General features: G+C 42.4%; 2 protein-coding genes across 4 annotated transcripts in view; one reads left to right on the top strand and one right to left on the bottom strand.

The window, feature by feature from the left end:
• Positions 1 to 263: 263 nt before the first annotated feature.
• PPCS (phosphopantothenoylcysteine synthetase) lies at positions 264 to 4,859 on the bottom strand. Of its 2 annotated transcripts, none has more exons than XM_074380659.1 (3): positions 4,319 to 4,859; positions 4,042 to 4,145; positions 264 to 1,078 (listed from the first exon to the last, which is right to left on the bottom strand). In XM_074380659.1, exons 1-3 carry the CDS (start codon positions 4,815 to 4,817, stop codon positions 755 to 757), a joined length of 927 nt encoding a protein of 308 aa, XP_074236760.1. In that variant the 5' UTR covers positions 4,818 to 4,859; the 3' UTR covers positions 264 to 754. The 2 variants fall into 2 exon arrangements, with proteins under 2 accessions (XP_074236760.1, XP_010345804.1); XM_010347502.3 differs by having other exon boundaries at positions 4,764 to 4,849.
• A 61-nt stretch (positions 4,860 to 4,920) lies between these two features.
• ZMYND12 (zinc finger MYND-type containing 12) overlaps positions 4,921 to 15,302 on the top strand; it is a 36,535-nt gene continuing 26,153 nt past the window's right edge. For both annotated transcript variants that reach the window (XM_003936980.3, XM_074380658.1), the window contains exon 1: positions 4,921 to 5,500. In XM_003936980.3, coding sequence (XP_003937029.1) covers positions 5,391 to 5,500 — 110 coding nt within the window. In that variant the 5' untranslated portion in view covers positions 4,921 to 5,390. The remainder of the gene's footprint in view (positions 5,501 to 15,302) is intronic.

The raw sequence follows: 15,302 nt of genomic DNA, 5'->3' as shown, positions 1-15,302 counted from the left end.
CCTAGCCCAGACTGTAATGCCTCCCTCAGGACAGAGGTCACCAAATGACCCCTGCCTGGTCCCAGGTGGAAGGTCACGTTAAGCTGAAGAGTAGTCCTAAAATACTTGAAATGTAAACTGTTAACCAAATGAGGTAAATCTAGAATAAGAAGCAAAAAGTAAATCCAGTGAAAAGCTCACCATTCTCTCATCTATCTTCAGGGAGGTATCCTCTCTTACTCCTATGCTTCATCGACGAATTTCAAAAAAAAACAACAACATCCTTTTCATTGAGTCAGCTTTTGGACACTTTATTGCACTTAATTTTTTATACATCCATTTCCCAAACAAGACATGTTCATTCATCTTTTTAATCCTCATGGCTCAGCACAGGGCCTGACACACAGTAGGCACTGAACAAATATTTGATCTCCAAAGCATGGCCATTCATGCATCCATAATCCTCTTTTTATAGTATAAAGACAGACGATATTCAGGCCCCCATGTATATTTTAAGGAATATGTAATTCCCAATAAGCTCTTCTTTTTAAAGGTGAGAAACCGTTCTAGTGTTCAATTTCAAAATCAAGATGACATTCAGGTGAGTGTATCAGGTGTCCTCATTAAGACAAATACCAAGCCTTATTTGCCTGCACACCACTGCCTTTTCCCTTTCCTTCATGTTATCTGTCCATATGAAAGCAAAGGTTTTATTATAGTTTTCACCATCTGTAAGAGCCCTGAACAATTTTTGATCCTGTAAGGGCTTTTTACTTCAGTTTTTGTCACCTATGAAAGCTGTATGTCGAGACTGAAGATTATCGACTATCTTCTCTTCTATTTCTATGCCTTTTTCTATTTCTTCCTCTGATAGCAGTAACTTGGTTTCCGAATCTTTGGTTACAATAAACACAAAGGACTGTCGTGACTCAAGGATATTAGCCACAACCACTTGATGCTGATAAATTTCCAAAGCCTTCCGAGCTCGATTAATTACAATGGAGGGGTCAGTCTCCAACTTAAAGGAAATTATAAATGCTTTGGGAGCCCAATCTTTAACCAAAGGAGAAAGCATTTTTGGCACCATCTTCATTGTTATCTGTATTGGAAAAAGAAAAGCTTAATAAGCAAACAATGGTCATTACCTACCAGATCAATCTCATGGGAAACTATGGAAATGAAGGAATCAAATTTAAGTGGGATTTCTCAACTGTCAAACTTTTCAATTAAATGCTGTTTTAAAAGCCTTGGGGAGGGGCTTGGCCTGTAATCCCAGCACTTTGGAAGGCCAAGGTGGGTGGATCTCTTGAGCCCAGTTCAATACCAGTCTGCGGAACATGGCAAAACTGTGTCTCTACAAAAAAATTAAAAAATTAGCCAAGCATAGTGGCACCCACCTGTAGTCCCAGCTACTAAGGAGGCTGAGATGGGAGAATCACTTGAGCCTGGGAGGCTGAGGCTGCAGTGAGCTGTGATTGTGCCACTGCACTTCAGCCTGAGCAACAGAGTGACACTTTGTCTCAAACAAACAAAAAAATCCTTGGCTCTGTAGAGTTCACAGTGATGCCTAAATTCAAGGCTCTATACATATTCTGGGGCAAACCACGTCTTCTGAATAAGCCCTGACCTGCTCTGCTACCCTTATCACCATTAGTATTTCCCCAAGCATGCCCCTTTATTTTTGAACCAAACCCTCAAATAAACAAATAATCTGTTCATACAAATGTTACTTTGGCAGAAACCAATAAAAATTGGTTTGTTTTTTTGAGACCAAGTTTCACTCTTGTTGCCCAGGCTGGAGTGTAATGGTTCAATCTTATACCACTACAACCTCCGCCTCCTGGGTTCAAGCAATTCTCCAACCCCAGCCTCCTGAGTAGCTGGGATTACAGGTATGCACCACCACACCTGGCTGATTTTGTATTTTTAGTAGAGCCAGGGTTTCTCCATGTTGGTCAGGCTGGTCTCGAAGTCCCAACTTCAGGTGACCTGCCTACCTCAGCCTCCCAAAGTGCTGGGATTACAGGTGTGAGTCACAGCGCCCAGCCTACGGTTGGGTTTTTAAACCTCTCAGCCTAAAATATTTCTTGCACTGGTAGAATTAGATTCCATTTTTAAATTGTCACTTGTAACACAGCTTAGCAGTGAGGAAACCGATTTTATTTTCACTTGACCAAAACTCCTACTACCTCATTCCCGGTCCCTTCTCAGGGTAATGTTGAGTTGTTTTGTTACTTTTTTTTTGAGACGGAGTTTCGCTCTTGTTACCCAGGCTGGAGTGCAATGGCGCGATCTCGGCTCACCGCAACCTCCGCCTCCTGGGTTCAAGCAATTCTCCTGCCTCAGCCTCCTGAGTAGCTGGGACTACAGGCACGCGCCACCATACCCAGCTAATTTTTTGTATTTTTAGTAGAGACGGGGTTTCACCATGTTGACCGGGATGGTCTCGATCTCTTGACCTTGTGATCCACCCGCCTCGGCCTCCCAAAGTGCTGGGATTACAGGCTTGAGCCACCGCACCCGGCCTGTTTTGTTACTTTCAAGATAGAACTGCTACTTGGGAAGCTGAGGCAGGAGAATCGCTTGAACCCAGGAGGTGGAGGTTGAAGTGAGCTGAGATTGCGCCACTGAACTCTAGCCTGGGTGACAGAGGGAGACTCTGTCTCAAAAAAAAAAAAAAAAAAAAAAAAAGATAGAACTAAAAAATATAAGATAAACTAAAGATCTCAGAGATTAAAAAGTGTGAAATCACTAAGTTAATCATCAGGATTTCCCCTAAAGAAAAGCTGTTAGTAAGTGTGACAGGGATCCACTTTATTTTTCTCTATAGCATTTATCACTACCAAACGAGGTATGTATTTGGCTTACTTATTGTCTCCTCTGCAAAGGAAGCAACACAAGGGCTGGGTATGTTTCTTTTCACTGCTTTCATCTCCAAGTCCTACAGTAGTGTAGGACCCCAATAAATTATTCTACAAAGTTGGCAAATGCCCCACAGGTAGAGTTTCTAATACAATCCTACCTGTGTCACCCAATAAATGACTAAGAACTCCCAAAGGTTCCAAGAAACCAGATCATCTAAAATCACAACCACATCTACCTTCTCCATATTTCTTCCTTAAACTACAATAGCCCCCAACTAATCTATCCACTCTTTCTCCCTCTGTACTTCATCTTTCATACTGATGCCAGAATGTTGCTCTCAAATAAAAACTCATTCTCCTACTTAGGTGTCCCTTAGCTTCACAAGAAAAAAAGCCTCCTTAAAAAAGGAAAACTAAGTCTTCTACAAAGCAAGCCATCTCTTCAGTCAAGCTCTCCAGCCTTACCAAAGCACTTTGGTTCACAACCCGCTACCCACTTCCAAATTCCAACTGCCATACTCTCTACCTGGAATGACCTTTCCCACCTTGTACACTCTCTGCTCATCTTCATTTTTATTTTTTATTTTTGAGACAGTCTCACTCTCACTGTCACCCAGGCTGGACTGCAATGGCATGATCTTGGCTCACTGCAACCTCCACCCCCGGGTTCAAGGGATTCTCCTGCCTCAGCCTCCTAAGTAGCTGGGATTACAGGTGCGTGCCACCACACCCGGCTAGTTTTTTTATTTATTTTTATTTTTATTTTTTTTTAGTAAAGACGGGGTTTCACCACGTTGGCCATGCTGGTCTTGAACTCCTGATCTCAGGCGCTTCGCCCACCTCAGCCTCCTAAAATGTTGGGATTACCGCAACCGGCTCTGCTCATCTTTTAAAACCCAGTTCAAGTCATCTCCTCCAAGAAGCTTCATCGACTCCCCCAGAATTTACTCGCCCCATGGTCTGACTGCACTTTGTACATACCTCCACTAGAGCATTTATCACTCTGTACTGTAATTATGTCTGTGTCCAGCTCCCTCACTACATTGTGAGGTCCATGAGGGAGGGTGGTGTCTTATTCATCTCTGTATCCCCTGTGCCTAGCGCATACAGATGCAGAAAGGCCATCTCCAGATCAAGAGGAAATTAACCCAAGATTGGTTATATGGGATCAGATCTCTGGAAGAGAAGCGCCCATCACCTGCAGTGGGCCCCCAGATGACTGGATCTTGTGTTCAGGCATTTCAGAGACAGGAACATAGAAATCTGACACGGCCGCAGCCAGGTAAAACATCGCAGAAGGGCCTGCAAAGAGAAGAACAAGGTGTAACAAACAAATCGGAGAGGGATATACGATCAGCGTCTTTTCAGCTCGGATTCCCCAGCTTAGATCCGTGGGTAAGCAGGAGGTAAGGGGACAAGTGGCTGGAGAGAAAGGAGCTGCTTCCAGGCAAAAGGGATACTCCTAGGGCACGCACCTAGCGGATTGAGTGCCTGGGCCGCAGCCTGCAACAGATGCAAATAGTCCGCCAAAGTGGTGAACTCTACAGCCAGGAAGGTGCCTGCAGCCGCAGCCTCCTGGTAGCTCCGCAGAGCCTCAGCAAAACCCGGGAGTGCGTTCTCCTCGGCCTCCAGGCTCAGCAAGCCTGAATGGGCTGGGCCCGAAGGCCGCAGAGCTGACAGCCAAGTCTGGGGTGGGAAGCGGTGGGCATAGGGGAAGGCGGAGCGAGCGCGATACAAGAACAGGACCCCGTAGCCGGCGGCTAGGAAGGCCTCAGCCGAGGTTGCACCGCGCCGCCCGCTGCTGAAGTTGTCCAAAAAGCGCACGGGCCGCGCTTCCAGTGGGACCTTGGTGCCGCCAGACGTGACCAACACCACCCGCCGGCCCTGCGCGCCCAGCCCGGCAGCGAAGCGAGCCATAACCTCAGCCCAGCGCGCGGCACCGGGAGGCTGGGGGAACTCGGCTACCAGGTCCATTTCCGCTATCGGCGCCGCAGCGCACTGCGCCTGCGCACGCTCCGCGGCCGCCGTGCCACGCCCCTTCTCACGTGCCTGGTGCTCGCGCCGCGCGACAGTGAGTGGGCGGTTCTCTGTTCTTGTTTTGACCCTAGGTCCCGATCTCGCCGTGTCTGGAAATGCGTAGTTGTTCTGCCCTAGAGCCCAGCGGACGTGACACTGAAACGAGGGGGATCCCCGGCTGGGTGGGCATCTGGTAGGGTCGAGCTCCTCACGTTCGTTTTCTAGCCCGGGTGAAGAACTATGTTTGACCCTTACCGGTCCCCGTACACGTCTTCCGGGACGTGGATTTCTTGAGAGCTGTTTCTCGGCCTTTGACGCCTGGGACTTGGGGTTTTGCCTCCTTTTCTTTCCTTTTTTCCCTTTTGCAGCCTCGACAATAGACCCCAGATGTTAGTCGAGTCACGTCCCGCCGCCCTTTGCCCTTGAAATACTCGCAAGGACGCGGACCCGCGATCGTCACGTGACGCCGGAATTCGGCGTCTCCTTGCCGGGCAGCGAACGGTCTTAGAGACCAATACCGCTTGCTGTACCATGAATGTGATCTACCCACTGGCGGTGCCCAAGGGGCGCAGGCTCTGCTGTGAGGTGTGCGAAGCCCCAGCCGAGCGGGTGTGCGCCGCCTGTACAGTCACGTATTACTGGTAGGCCCCGAAACTGGCACCTGCGCGCTCTAACTCCTTCCCTCTCTCCCAGTCCCTGGTCTGGCTTGTGTACCTTGCCTTAGCGGTGGCCCCTGGCTCTGCAAGAGACACCTCAAAACGGCTTTAAGACAGGCTCCTAAGATTTCTATGGCCTCGTCTGCCTCATCTCCCATTTACTTATTCGTCACTCATGTTTTCTGAGGGCCTGCTATGTGTTAGGCACTATTTTAGGTGAAGTTACTGGGGCAGCTCAGTAGATCAGTTCTTTCAGAGATTCAACATTCTAACGTGGGAGACAAATCAGTAAAGAAATAGGCCCGGCCCGGTGGTTCACGCCTGTAATCCCAGCAGTTTGGGAGGCCGAGGCCTGCGGAGCGCCTGAGGTCACGAGTTCGAGACGAACCTGGCCAACATAGTGAAATCCCATCTCTACTAAAAATACAAAAATTAGAAGGGCGTGGTGGTGGGCACCTGTAATTCCAGTTAGTCGGGAGGCTGAGGCAGGAGAATCACTTGAACCCAGGAGGCAGAGTTTGCAGTGAGCCAAGATCGCGCCACTGCACTCCAGCCTGGGTGACAAAGTGAGACTCTGTCTCGAAAAGAAAAGAAATAGAAAACGTAATTTCAGGGAGTAATAGATGTCATAACATAAATAAAGGAAATGCGAGGGAAGATTGGGCAGACAGCTTCCCTGAGAGTAGACTACTGATCTGAAGATAAAGTAAGAACATTGCCCATGGAAATGGCTGGAGGAAGAGTGGTACAGGTAGGCGCTGAAAATAAAAGACTGATGTGTTTGAGAAATAGAAAGAAGGCTAGTTGGTCTGGTACACAGCTAAGATGGTGAGGGTGTAGGGAGGGTAGCACAAGATGAGGTCAGTTTTCATGGATCCAGCATAATATCCCTTGACCTTTGCTTCACATGAGATCGTATTTGGGGCCTGAAATAAAACAGTTAGGTTGCTGATATCCAGAAATCTGGTTTAGAGCTGAGTGACTTTGTTTGTTTCCTAAGTCATAAACCTGTTTGACAAATGTATCAGTCAGGGTGTGCTAAACTCTGGGACCTCTGATGATGGAAGCATAGTGAATGGGGCAGTATGTGGAAAGCTTTCTCTGTAGAAGAAACATTGGAGCTGCATTTTGAGAGGGCAGTCAGAACTTGCTGTGTACAGGAATAGTGAAAAAGGGCAGGACATTCCCCGAATCCAGAATGTTAGGGCAAATGACAAAAGAACAGAGTTTACTAAGAGCTGAGTGGAGAACATAGTGGTGGAGTGAGCAGTCAGTGATTTTCAGACTGCAGGCCAGGACCCTTTAGCAGTTCATGAATAAGTCACAACCACCATTTAGAGAAAACAACAACAAAAAGCATAGAATGAGTAGAAAGTATCAGGTTAATCCTACGTGAATTGTTTCTTGAAACTTTTGTCTTAGTGTTTTATGTGGACGTGTGTGTACAGGGAAAATGTATTTCTTAGTATAGGTTGGGTCAAAATTAGCCAGGCATGGTGGTGCACACCTGCAACCCCAGCTACTCAGGAGGCTGAGGCAGGAGAATAGCTTGAACCCAGGAGGTGAAAGTTGCAGGGAGCTGAGATCGAGCCATTGCATTCCATCTTGGGCAACAACAGCGAAACTCTCTCTCTCAAAAAAACCTGATCATTGTGAAGTTTAAACCAAGAAGATAAAGGTTAGGGCCAGACTGTGACATGAGATCAAGGGTTTGGAATTTATCCCCTGGGAAACCATGGATGGTTTTGAGCTGGCATGCTCTCATTTGTGTTAAGGAAAGAGGATGGGCTGCAGTGTGGAGCGTAGAGAGGAAGGTGGACACTGACAGCTGCGTAACAGATTAAGAAGCTGTTGCAGTACCTTCTCATACTGGCTGAGGTGTTCCTCCTCAGTGTTCTCAAAACACTTAGTATGTCCCCTATCCTAACATTTAGGTCATGGACTGAAATCATTCATTTCCTTTATTAGGCTGTATGCCCCACAAGGGCAGGAATGGCTTCTGTGTTTTCCTTGCTGTCTCCTCTTTGGTGGCTTCATTGCGTTTAGAATACAATTAAGAATTTGTAACAGAAACTATAAGGCCCTGGCTATTTCTCTACCTTCATTTCCCACCACACTCACCCATTTTTTTTCTTTGCTGTTGTTATAGAGAACTGAAGTTCTAATTTGCTAAGCCCTTTGTTCCCTCAATTTCTTTTCCCAGACTGTTTTCTCTGCCAGGAACCTCCCCTTCAACTACAAACCTTCCTGGCTCCCTTTCATCCTTCAGTTCTCAGTTTAAATGTCATTTCTTCAAAGAGGTCTAAACCCAGTCTCAACTCCCATCATTCTTTTCTGTCTCACAGTACCGTTTTTCTTTGCTTTTCCTGTACTTTTATATTTTTGTGTTTGCTTGTCTGATGTCTATGTCTTTTACTAGACCCTGTGCCCACACATACCAGACATTCAATGAACGTATGTTGAATAAATGAACTTCTGAGTGGATAATAAACCCGTTAACTTGGGCGAGGAACACGGGGAAAAGATGGTGGGTGTCAGATTTGAATGTTGGCAAAGAGTTTGAGAGGCCTTTGGGTCACCCCTGGAGTGATGGCCAGTAAACAGCTGTGAGTACAGACCTGGCACTCAGGCTTGGGAAAGAGTCAACCCCCTTTGCCTGATATGAGCACTGACTTTTTCCTTTAAACACCACTGTCCTCTTGATACCTCCAGCTGGAAGTAATTCCTTCTTCCTCTGAACTAACTTTACAATACTCTTATCTCTCAGATGATTGGTATTTCCCCTCTTCATTTTAATTGTTGGTGAGTGTGTTATTTCAATTTTGTTATGCTCCATTAATGCCAGATACTATGTTAAATGTGTACAAAGGGACTGTCATACCTATGCTAACTTTTTATCTATGTCTAACCTGTCAGTGTATGCCCCGTAATCTCTAGCAAAGTGTCTTGAAATAGTTGGCACTTGTGCTTTTATTCCTTGGGCAAAAGAATAAAAACATGAAAAAGAAAGAAATAGTTGTCACTAATATCTGATGAATTCATGTATAAATTATCTTCTATACCCTTATCCTCAGTTTTTTTCTTTTAATTCTCTTTAAGACTTTCTCCTTTTCTTTTTTGATTCCTTTTCTCCAGAGTTCTGTGTCTTTCTGTCTTGGAGATTTCAAGATTTTTTTTTTTTAAGGTGGGGTTTCACCATGATGGCCAGGCTGGTCTCGAACTCCTGACCTCAGGTGATCTGCCCACCTCGGCCTCCCAAAGTGCTAGGATTATAGGCGTGAGCCACAGCGCCTGACCGATTTCAAGATTTTTTGATAAAACAAAACTGAGGTCGTTGTTCTGTAGATTTTGATGATTGAGTGTAAAGCGTCTAATACCCTGCCTGGAATCACATTGGCGCACAATAAATGTTCTTTTTCATCATCCTAAGTTTAAGGAGGAAGAAAGTCAGTTTGAATTTGTGAAAGATTTTTTCTGTGAAAGAATTTTTTTCCTGATTATAAATGCAATTCATGCACACTGCAGAAAACATGAAAATACAAAAAATAAAGAAGAAAAATAATCCATAATCCCACAACCTAGAGATTAATATCCTGAAATTTTAGTGAATTTCCTTCTGTTCCTTTCTCTGAATACATTCATTTTATATATTGTGTGCAATCTTGTGCATATTGCTTTATATTGGATTATGACCATTCTCAGAGAATAGCACATTTTTATTTACTTAGAGACACAGTAGAACTTTTTTTTTTTTTTGGAGATAGAGTCTCTCTCCAGACACCCAGGCAGGAGTGCAGTGGCACAGTCTCCGGTCACTACAACCTCCACTTCCAGGTTCGAGCAATTCTCCTGCCTCAGCCTCCTGAGTAGCTGGGATTACAGGCATGCACCACCACACCCAGCTAATTTTTTTTGTATTTTTAGTAGAGACGGAGTTTTACCATATTGGCCAGGCTGGTCTTGATTTCCTGACCTTGTGATCCACCTGGCTTGGCCTCCCAAAGTTCTGGGATTACAGGACAGTAGAACATTTTTAAGAAAAGATAATTTTATGGAAGTACATACTAAAACACTGACAGGTAAAAGAGACTTCAGTACCATAGGTTTGCATGAATTTAAATGTCTTTAGGCAGGGCATACGTTCTGTAATTTTCACTACAAATACTATTGCTTCCTGTTACCGAATACCACTTCACCATTTGTTTTCTCCTCCTGGCCAGTGAAGGCATATTTAAATTTGTGCTCCATACATCAAACAAAAGGAAAAATTATTGCAAAAAAATTGCAGATACTAGGAAAATAAACAGTGAAGTGGCATTCAATAATAGGAAGCTATAGGATCAGTGGTGAATTGTAGAATGAATGCCCTGCCTAAAGACATTCATATTCAGCTTTAAAAAAATATGGTAATAGCCAAACAAAACATGTCTCTCTCACAAGGTACTTAATTGTGATCCCTGATTGAAAGCATTTATCCATTCCTACTTTATCCATGACCCTATGAGAGGTGTTAGTGGTGGGACAGATCAATAAGCAGGGAGCCCGCAAATATATAAAGCTCGGTTTATTTAGAAAGGCAAGATACGTCAGTTGCTCTCAGTGGAACAAAAGTTCAGGCATCGAAGTTAACATTTCTGTTGCTTACAAGCCCCACTTGATAAATTCCCTGTGGAACTCAGCTATATCCTGGCTAAGTGCTTTTATTGATCTGTTGACAGTAATTCTCTACCTCCCCCAAAACTTTTTTTTTTTTGAGACAGAGTCTCACTCTGTCACCAGGGCTCGAGTGCAATGGTGCAATCTCAGCTCACTGCAACCTCCGCCTCCTGGGTTCAAGCAATTCTCCTGTCCCAGCCTCCCAAGTAGCTGGGATTACAGGTGCCCGCCACCATGCCCAGCTAATTTTTTGTATTTTTAGTAGAGACAGAGTTTCACCATGTTGGCCAGGCTGGTCTCAAACTCCTGACTTCATGATTTGTTCACCTTGGTCTCCCCAAGTGCTGGGATTACAGGCGTGAGCCATCGCACCCAGCCCCAAAAACTTTTTTAAATGGTTTCTGTCATTTCTTTGGTAGTAGTCATGATTTATAAAGAAAATACTTTAATTACATTTCTATTGTCCAAGAAGGTGGCAATATTGTCCAAGAAGGTGTTTGAACACGGCTGTGTATTGTCTGTGGTTGCTTTTGTGCTACAACAGCAGTTGAGCAGTTGAAACAGAGACCCTATAGCTCTCAAGCCTAAAATATTTACCTGACCCTTTACAGAAAAACTTAGTTCTGACTCCTCCTCTAAATTTTTCTTACGTGTTTTAAAATATGTGTAAATGGAATCAAACAGTTAACCTATAGTTAAGTGATTGATAATGTGTAATAAGCAATAGAAATGCAAAAACCTACGATTGTATGCATCTAACAACAGAGCCTCAAAATACATGAGGCAAAAGCAGACAGAATTGAAGAGAAAAACAGACAATTCAATAATAGTAGTTGGTGACTTCAACATCCTACCTTCAGTGATGAATAGAACAACTAGATGAAAGATCAGATGTCCCACTCTCAGTAATGAATGGAACAACTAGATAGATCAGATATCCCACTTTCAGTAATTCATAGAACAATTAGATCAGCAAGGAAATATAAGACTTGAACCACTCTATAAACCAACTAGACCTAACAGATGTCTATAGAACACCACTCAATAACAGCAGAATGCCTATTCTTCTCTAGTACATACAGAATATTCTTCAGGATAGACCATATGTTAGCCCATAAAATAAAATTCAATAACTTTATAAGGATTGATTTCATACAAAGTAGGTTCTGCAACTACATGGAATGACATTAGTAGTCAATAACTGAAGGAAATTTGGTAAATTTATAAATATGTGGAAAAACACACTCTTAACCAATAAGTCACAGAAGAGATTACAAGGGAAATTAGAAAATGCTTTGAGATAAATGAAAACAAAAACAACATACTAAAACTTAGATGCTGGCAAAGCAGTCCTCAGAGGGTGCTATATGAATTTACAACTCGTATCAATTTACGCTTATATACATTAAAAAGATCTCAGATCAGTAACCTAGTATTCCATCTTTTTTTTTTTTTTTTTTTTTTTTTTGAAACAGAGTTTCACTCTTGTTACCCAGGCTGGAGTGCAATGGCGCAATCTCGGCTCACCACAACCTCTGCCTCCTGGGTTCAGGCAATTCTCCTGCCTCAGCCTCCTGAGTAGCTGGGATTACAGGCACACGTCACCATGCCCAGCTAATTTTTTGTATTTTTAGCAGAGATGGGGTTTCACCATGTTGACCAGGATGGTCTCGATCTGTTGACCTTGTGATCCACCCGCCTCGGCCTCCCATAGTGCTGGGGTTACAGGCGTGAGCCACCGCGCCTGGCCTAGTAGTCCATCTTAAGAAACTAGAAAAAGAAGATAAATCTAAAACATATTTATCAACTCCTTTATGCCCAGTCCTGTTTTGGATCTAGCCACAGCTAGCAGAAGAAAGGAGAATTAAAGATTAGAGCAGAGATAAAACAGAGAATAAAGAAACTACAGAGAGAATCAATGAGACCAAATGCTGGGTCCTTGAAAAGACCAACAAAATTGACAAACCTTTAGCTAGATTGGCCTAGAAAAGAAGATTCAGATTACTAAAATCAGAAATGAAAGTGAGGACATTACTACCAACCTTGCAGAAATAAAAGAGATTATAAGAGAACACTATGAGCAATTGCATGCCAACAAACTAGATAACTTAGTTGAAATGGACATATTTCTAAAGAGACACAAGCTACCAGAACTGACCTAAGAAGAAATACAATACCTGAATAGATCTACAAGTAAAGAAATTTACCTACTAATAAAAAAAAAAAAAATCCTCTCAAGAAAAGCTCAGAAACAGATGACTTCACTGGTGAATTATTCCAAACGTTTATAGAAGGATTAACACCAATTATTCCCAAACACTTTCCAGAGAAAATAGAAGGGAGCAATTTCTAACACATCTATAAGCCAGTATTATCCTGATAACAAAACTGTATACCACTATCCCTTAGGAGTATAGATGCAAAAATCCTTAACAAAATACTAGCAAACCAAATCCAGCAGTGTATAAAAAGGATTATATGTCATAGCAAAGTGGGATTTATTCCAGAAATTCAAGGTTGATCAAACATACAAATATCAATCAATGTAATACACCATATTAATAGAATAAAGGATAAAAATATTCTAATCAAAATATCATCTCAAGAGATGCAGAAAAAGCTCTTGACAGAATCCAACAACCTTTATGATAAAAACATTTAAACTAGGAATAGAAGGGAATTTCTGTAACTTGATAAAGGGCATCTTTGAAAAACACATAGAGAAGCAAATGGTAGACATCATACTTAATTTAAGATCAAAGACGGAGAGCCTTCTCCCTAAGAACAGGAATGAATTTGGACCTCTGCCTTACATTAGTTATAAAAAAAATTAACCACATACAAAAACATTTAAATGTAATAGCTAAAAATATAAAACTTTTAGAAGGATACATAGTGGTAAATCTGCATGAGCTTGGATTAGGCAACCATTTCTTAGATGTGACATCAAAAGCATAAAGAACTAAAGAAAAACAGATTAGGGCCGGGCAGGGTGGCTCATATCTGTAATCCCAGCACTTTGGGAGGCCGAGGTGAGAGGATCACCTGAAGAGTTCACGGGAGTTCAAGACCAGCCTGACCAACATGGAGAAAACCGTCTCTACTAAAAATACAAAATTAGCTGGTGTGACAGTGCATGCTGGTAATCCCTGCTACTCGGTAGGCTGAGGCAGGAGAATCGCTTGAACTGGGGAGGCAGAAGTTGCAGTGAGCCGAGATTGTACCACTGCACTCCAGCCTGGACAAGAGCAAAACTCCATCTCGAAAAAAAAAAAAAAAAAGCCAGGTGCGGTGGCTCAAGCCTGTAATCCCAGCACTTTGGGAGGCCGAGGCGGGTGGATCATGAGGTCAAGAGATCGAGACCATCCTGGTCAACATATTGAAACCCTGTCTCTACTAAAAATACAAAAAAATTAGCTAGGCATGGTGGCGTGTGCCTGTAATTCCAGCTACTCAGGAGGCTGAGGCAGGAGAATTGCCTGAACCCAGGAGGCAGAGGTTGCAGTGAGCCGAGATCACGCCATTGCACTCCAGCCTGGGTAACAAGAGTGAAACTCCATCCCCCCAAAAAATAAAATAATATAAAAAGAAGAGAAACAGATTGGTTGGACATGGTCAAAATTAAAAACTTTTGTGTATCAGCGAACACTATCAAAGTGAAAAGACAGCGCATTCAATGGAAGAAAACACTTGCAAATAATATATATGATAGGTTCTAGTATCCAGAGTATGTGAAGAACTCTTAAAACTCAACAACAAAAAGACAAAGGCCCCGTTTTTGTTTTGTTTTGTTTTGTTTTTTTTTAAAAAGGCCTGGGGAACTGGATGCAATGGCTGACTCCAATAATCTCATACTTTGAGAGGTTGAGGCAGGAGGATTGCTTGAGGCCAAGAGTTTGCTACCAGCCTGGGCCTCATAGCAATACTCTATTTCTACAAAAAGATTAAAATAATTTTTTTTTTAATTAGCAAAAGATTTAAATATTTGTTCAAAGAAGATATACAAATGGCCAACAAGCACATGAAAAGATGCTCAACGTTACTAGTCATTAGGGAAATGTAAATCAAAACCAAAATAATATACTGCTTCTACTAGGATGGCTATAATTAAAGGATAGAAAAAGAAAAAAATAAGCATTAGTGAGGATGTGGAGAAGGTGGAACCCTCATACATTGTTGGTGGAAGTGAAGACTGGTCTGGCTACCATAGAAAGCAGTTTGGCAGCTCCTCAAAAAGTTAAATACAGAGTTACTATATGACTCAGAAATTCCATTCTTAAGTATATACCTAAGAAATTGAAAACATATGTTCATACATAAATATTCATAGCAGCATTATCATCCATAACAGCAAAAAAGTGGAAACAACCCAAATGTCTACCAACTGATGAATGGATAAACAAAATGTAGTGTATCCATGCAGTGGAATATTATTCAGTCATTAAAAGGAATTAAATATTTATAAATGCTACAACATGGTGAAAACGTTAAGGAAAAGAAGCGAGACATTAAAGGCCATATATTGTTGGTTTCTGTTTACATGCAATGTCCAGGATAGGCAAATTTAGAAAGACAGAAAGTAGATTGGTGGTTGCTGGGCATCAATGTGAGGAGGGGAAAATGGAAATGGTGGTTGACCAGTATAGAGTTTTTTTGTTTGTTTGTTTTTGTAAATGGTGATGAAAATGTCCTGGAATTAGGGCGATAGCTATGCAACCTTGTGAATATACTAACAAAGACTAAATTCTATACTTTTAAATTTTATGACATGTTAATTATAATTAAAAATGTAAAAACAAATTATTGGATGAAGTGTCAGAATTTGGTAATAGATTTGAGCATCATTTGTAGAAGCATTTATTTAGAGATTTGACTAGATACTCTGTAGAAGTGCAGTTCAATAGAATTCTGCAGTGATGCAAATGTTCTATATCTGCGCTGTCTAATTGAGTGTTTAAAAATAAATATGCATGTGTAATAGAAAATCTGTGATGTAAACCAAACTGTCACAGTACTTTTTGCTGGAGGGTTGAAAAACACTGGCTTTGGAATACAGGCTTAGAGCAACTCCTTCATCTCTCCACACCAATGCTTCCTTACCTTTAAAAAAGAAATAACAGATTTTGTTTTG

The sequence above is a fragment of the Saimiri boliviensis genome, chromosome 11 (genome assembly GCF_048565385.1).
Source record: "Saimiri boliviensis isolate mSaiBol1 chromosome 11, mSaiBol1.pri, whole genome shotgun sequence".
In the NCBI taxonomy this organism is placed as follows: Eukaryota; Metazoa; Chordata; class Mammalia; order Primates; family Cebidae; genus Saimiri; species Saimiri boliviensis.
Note: the sequence above shows the minus strand (reverse complement) of the source record. Positions and strands in the feature narration are given on the sequence as shown.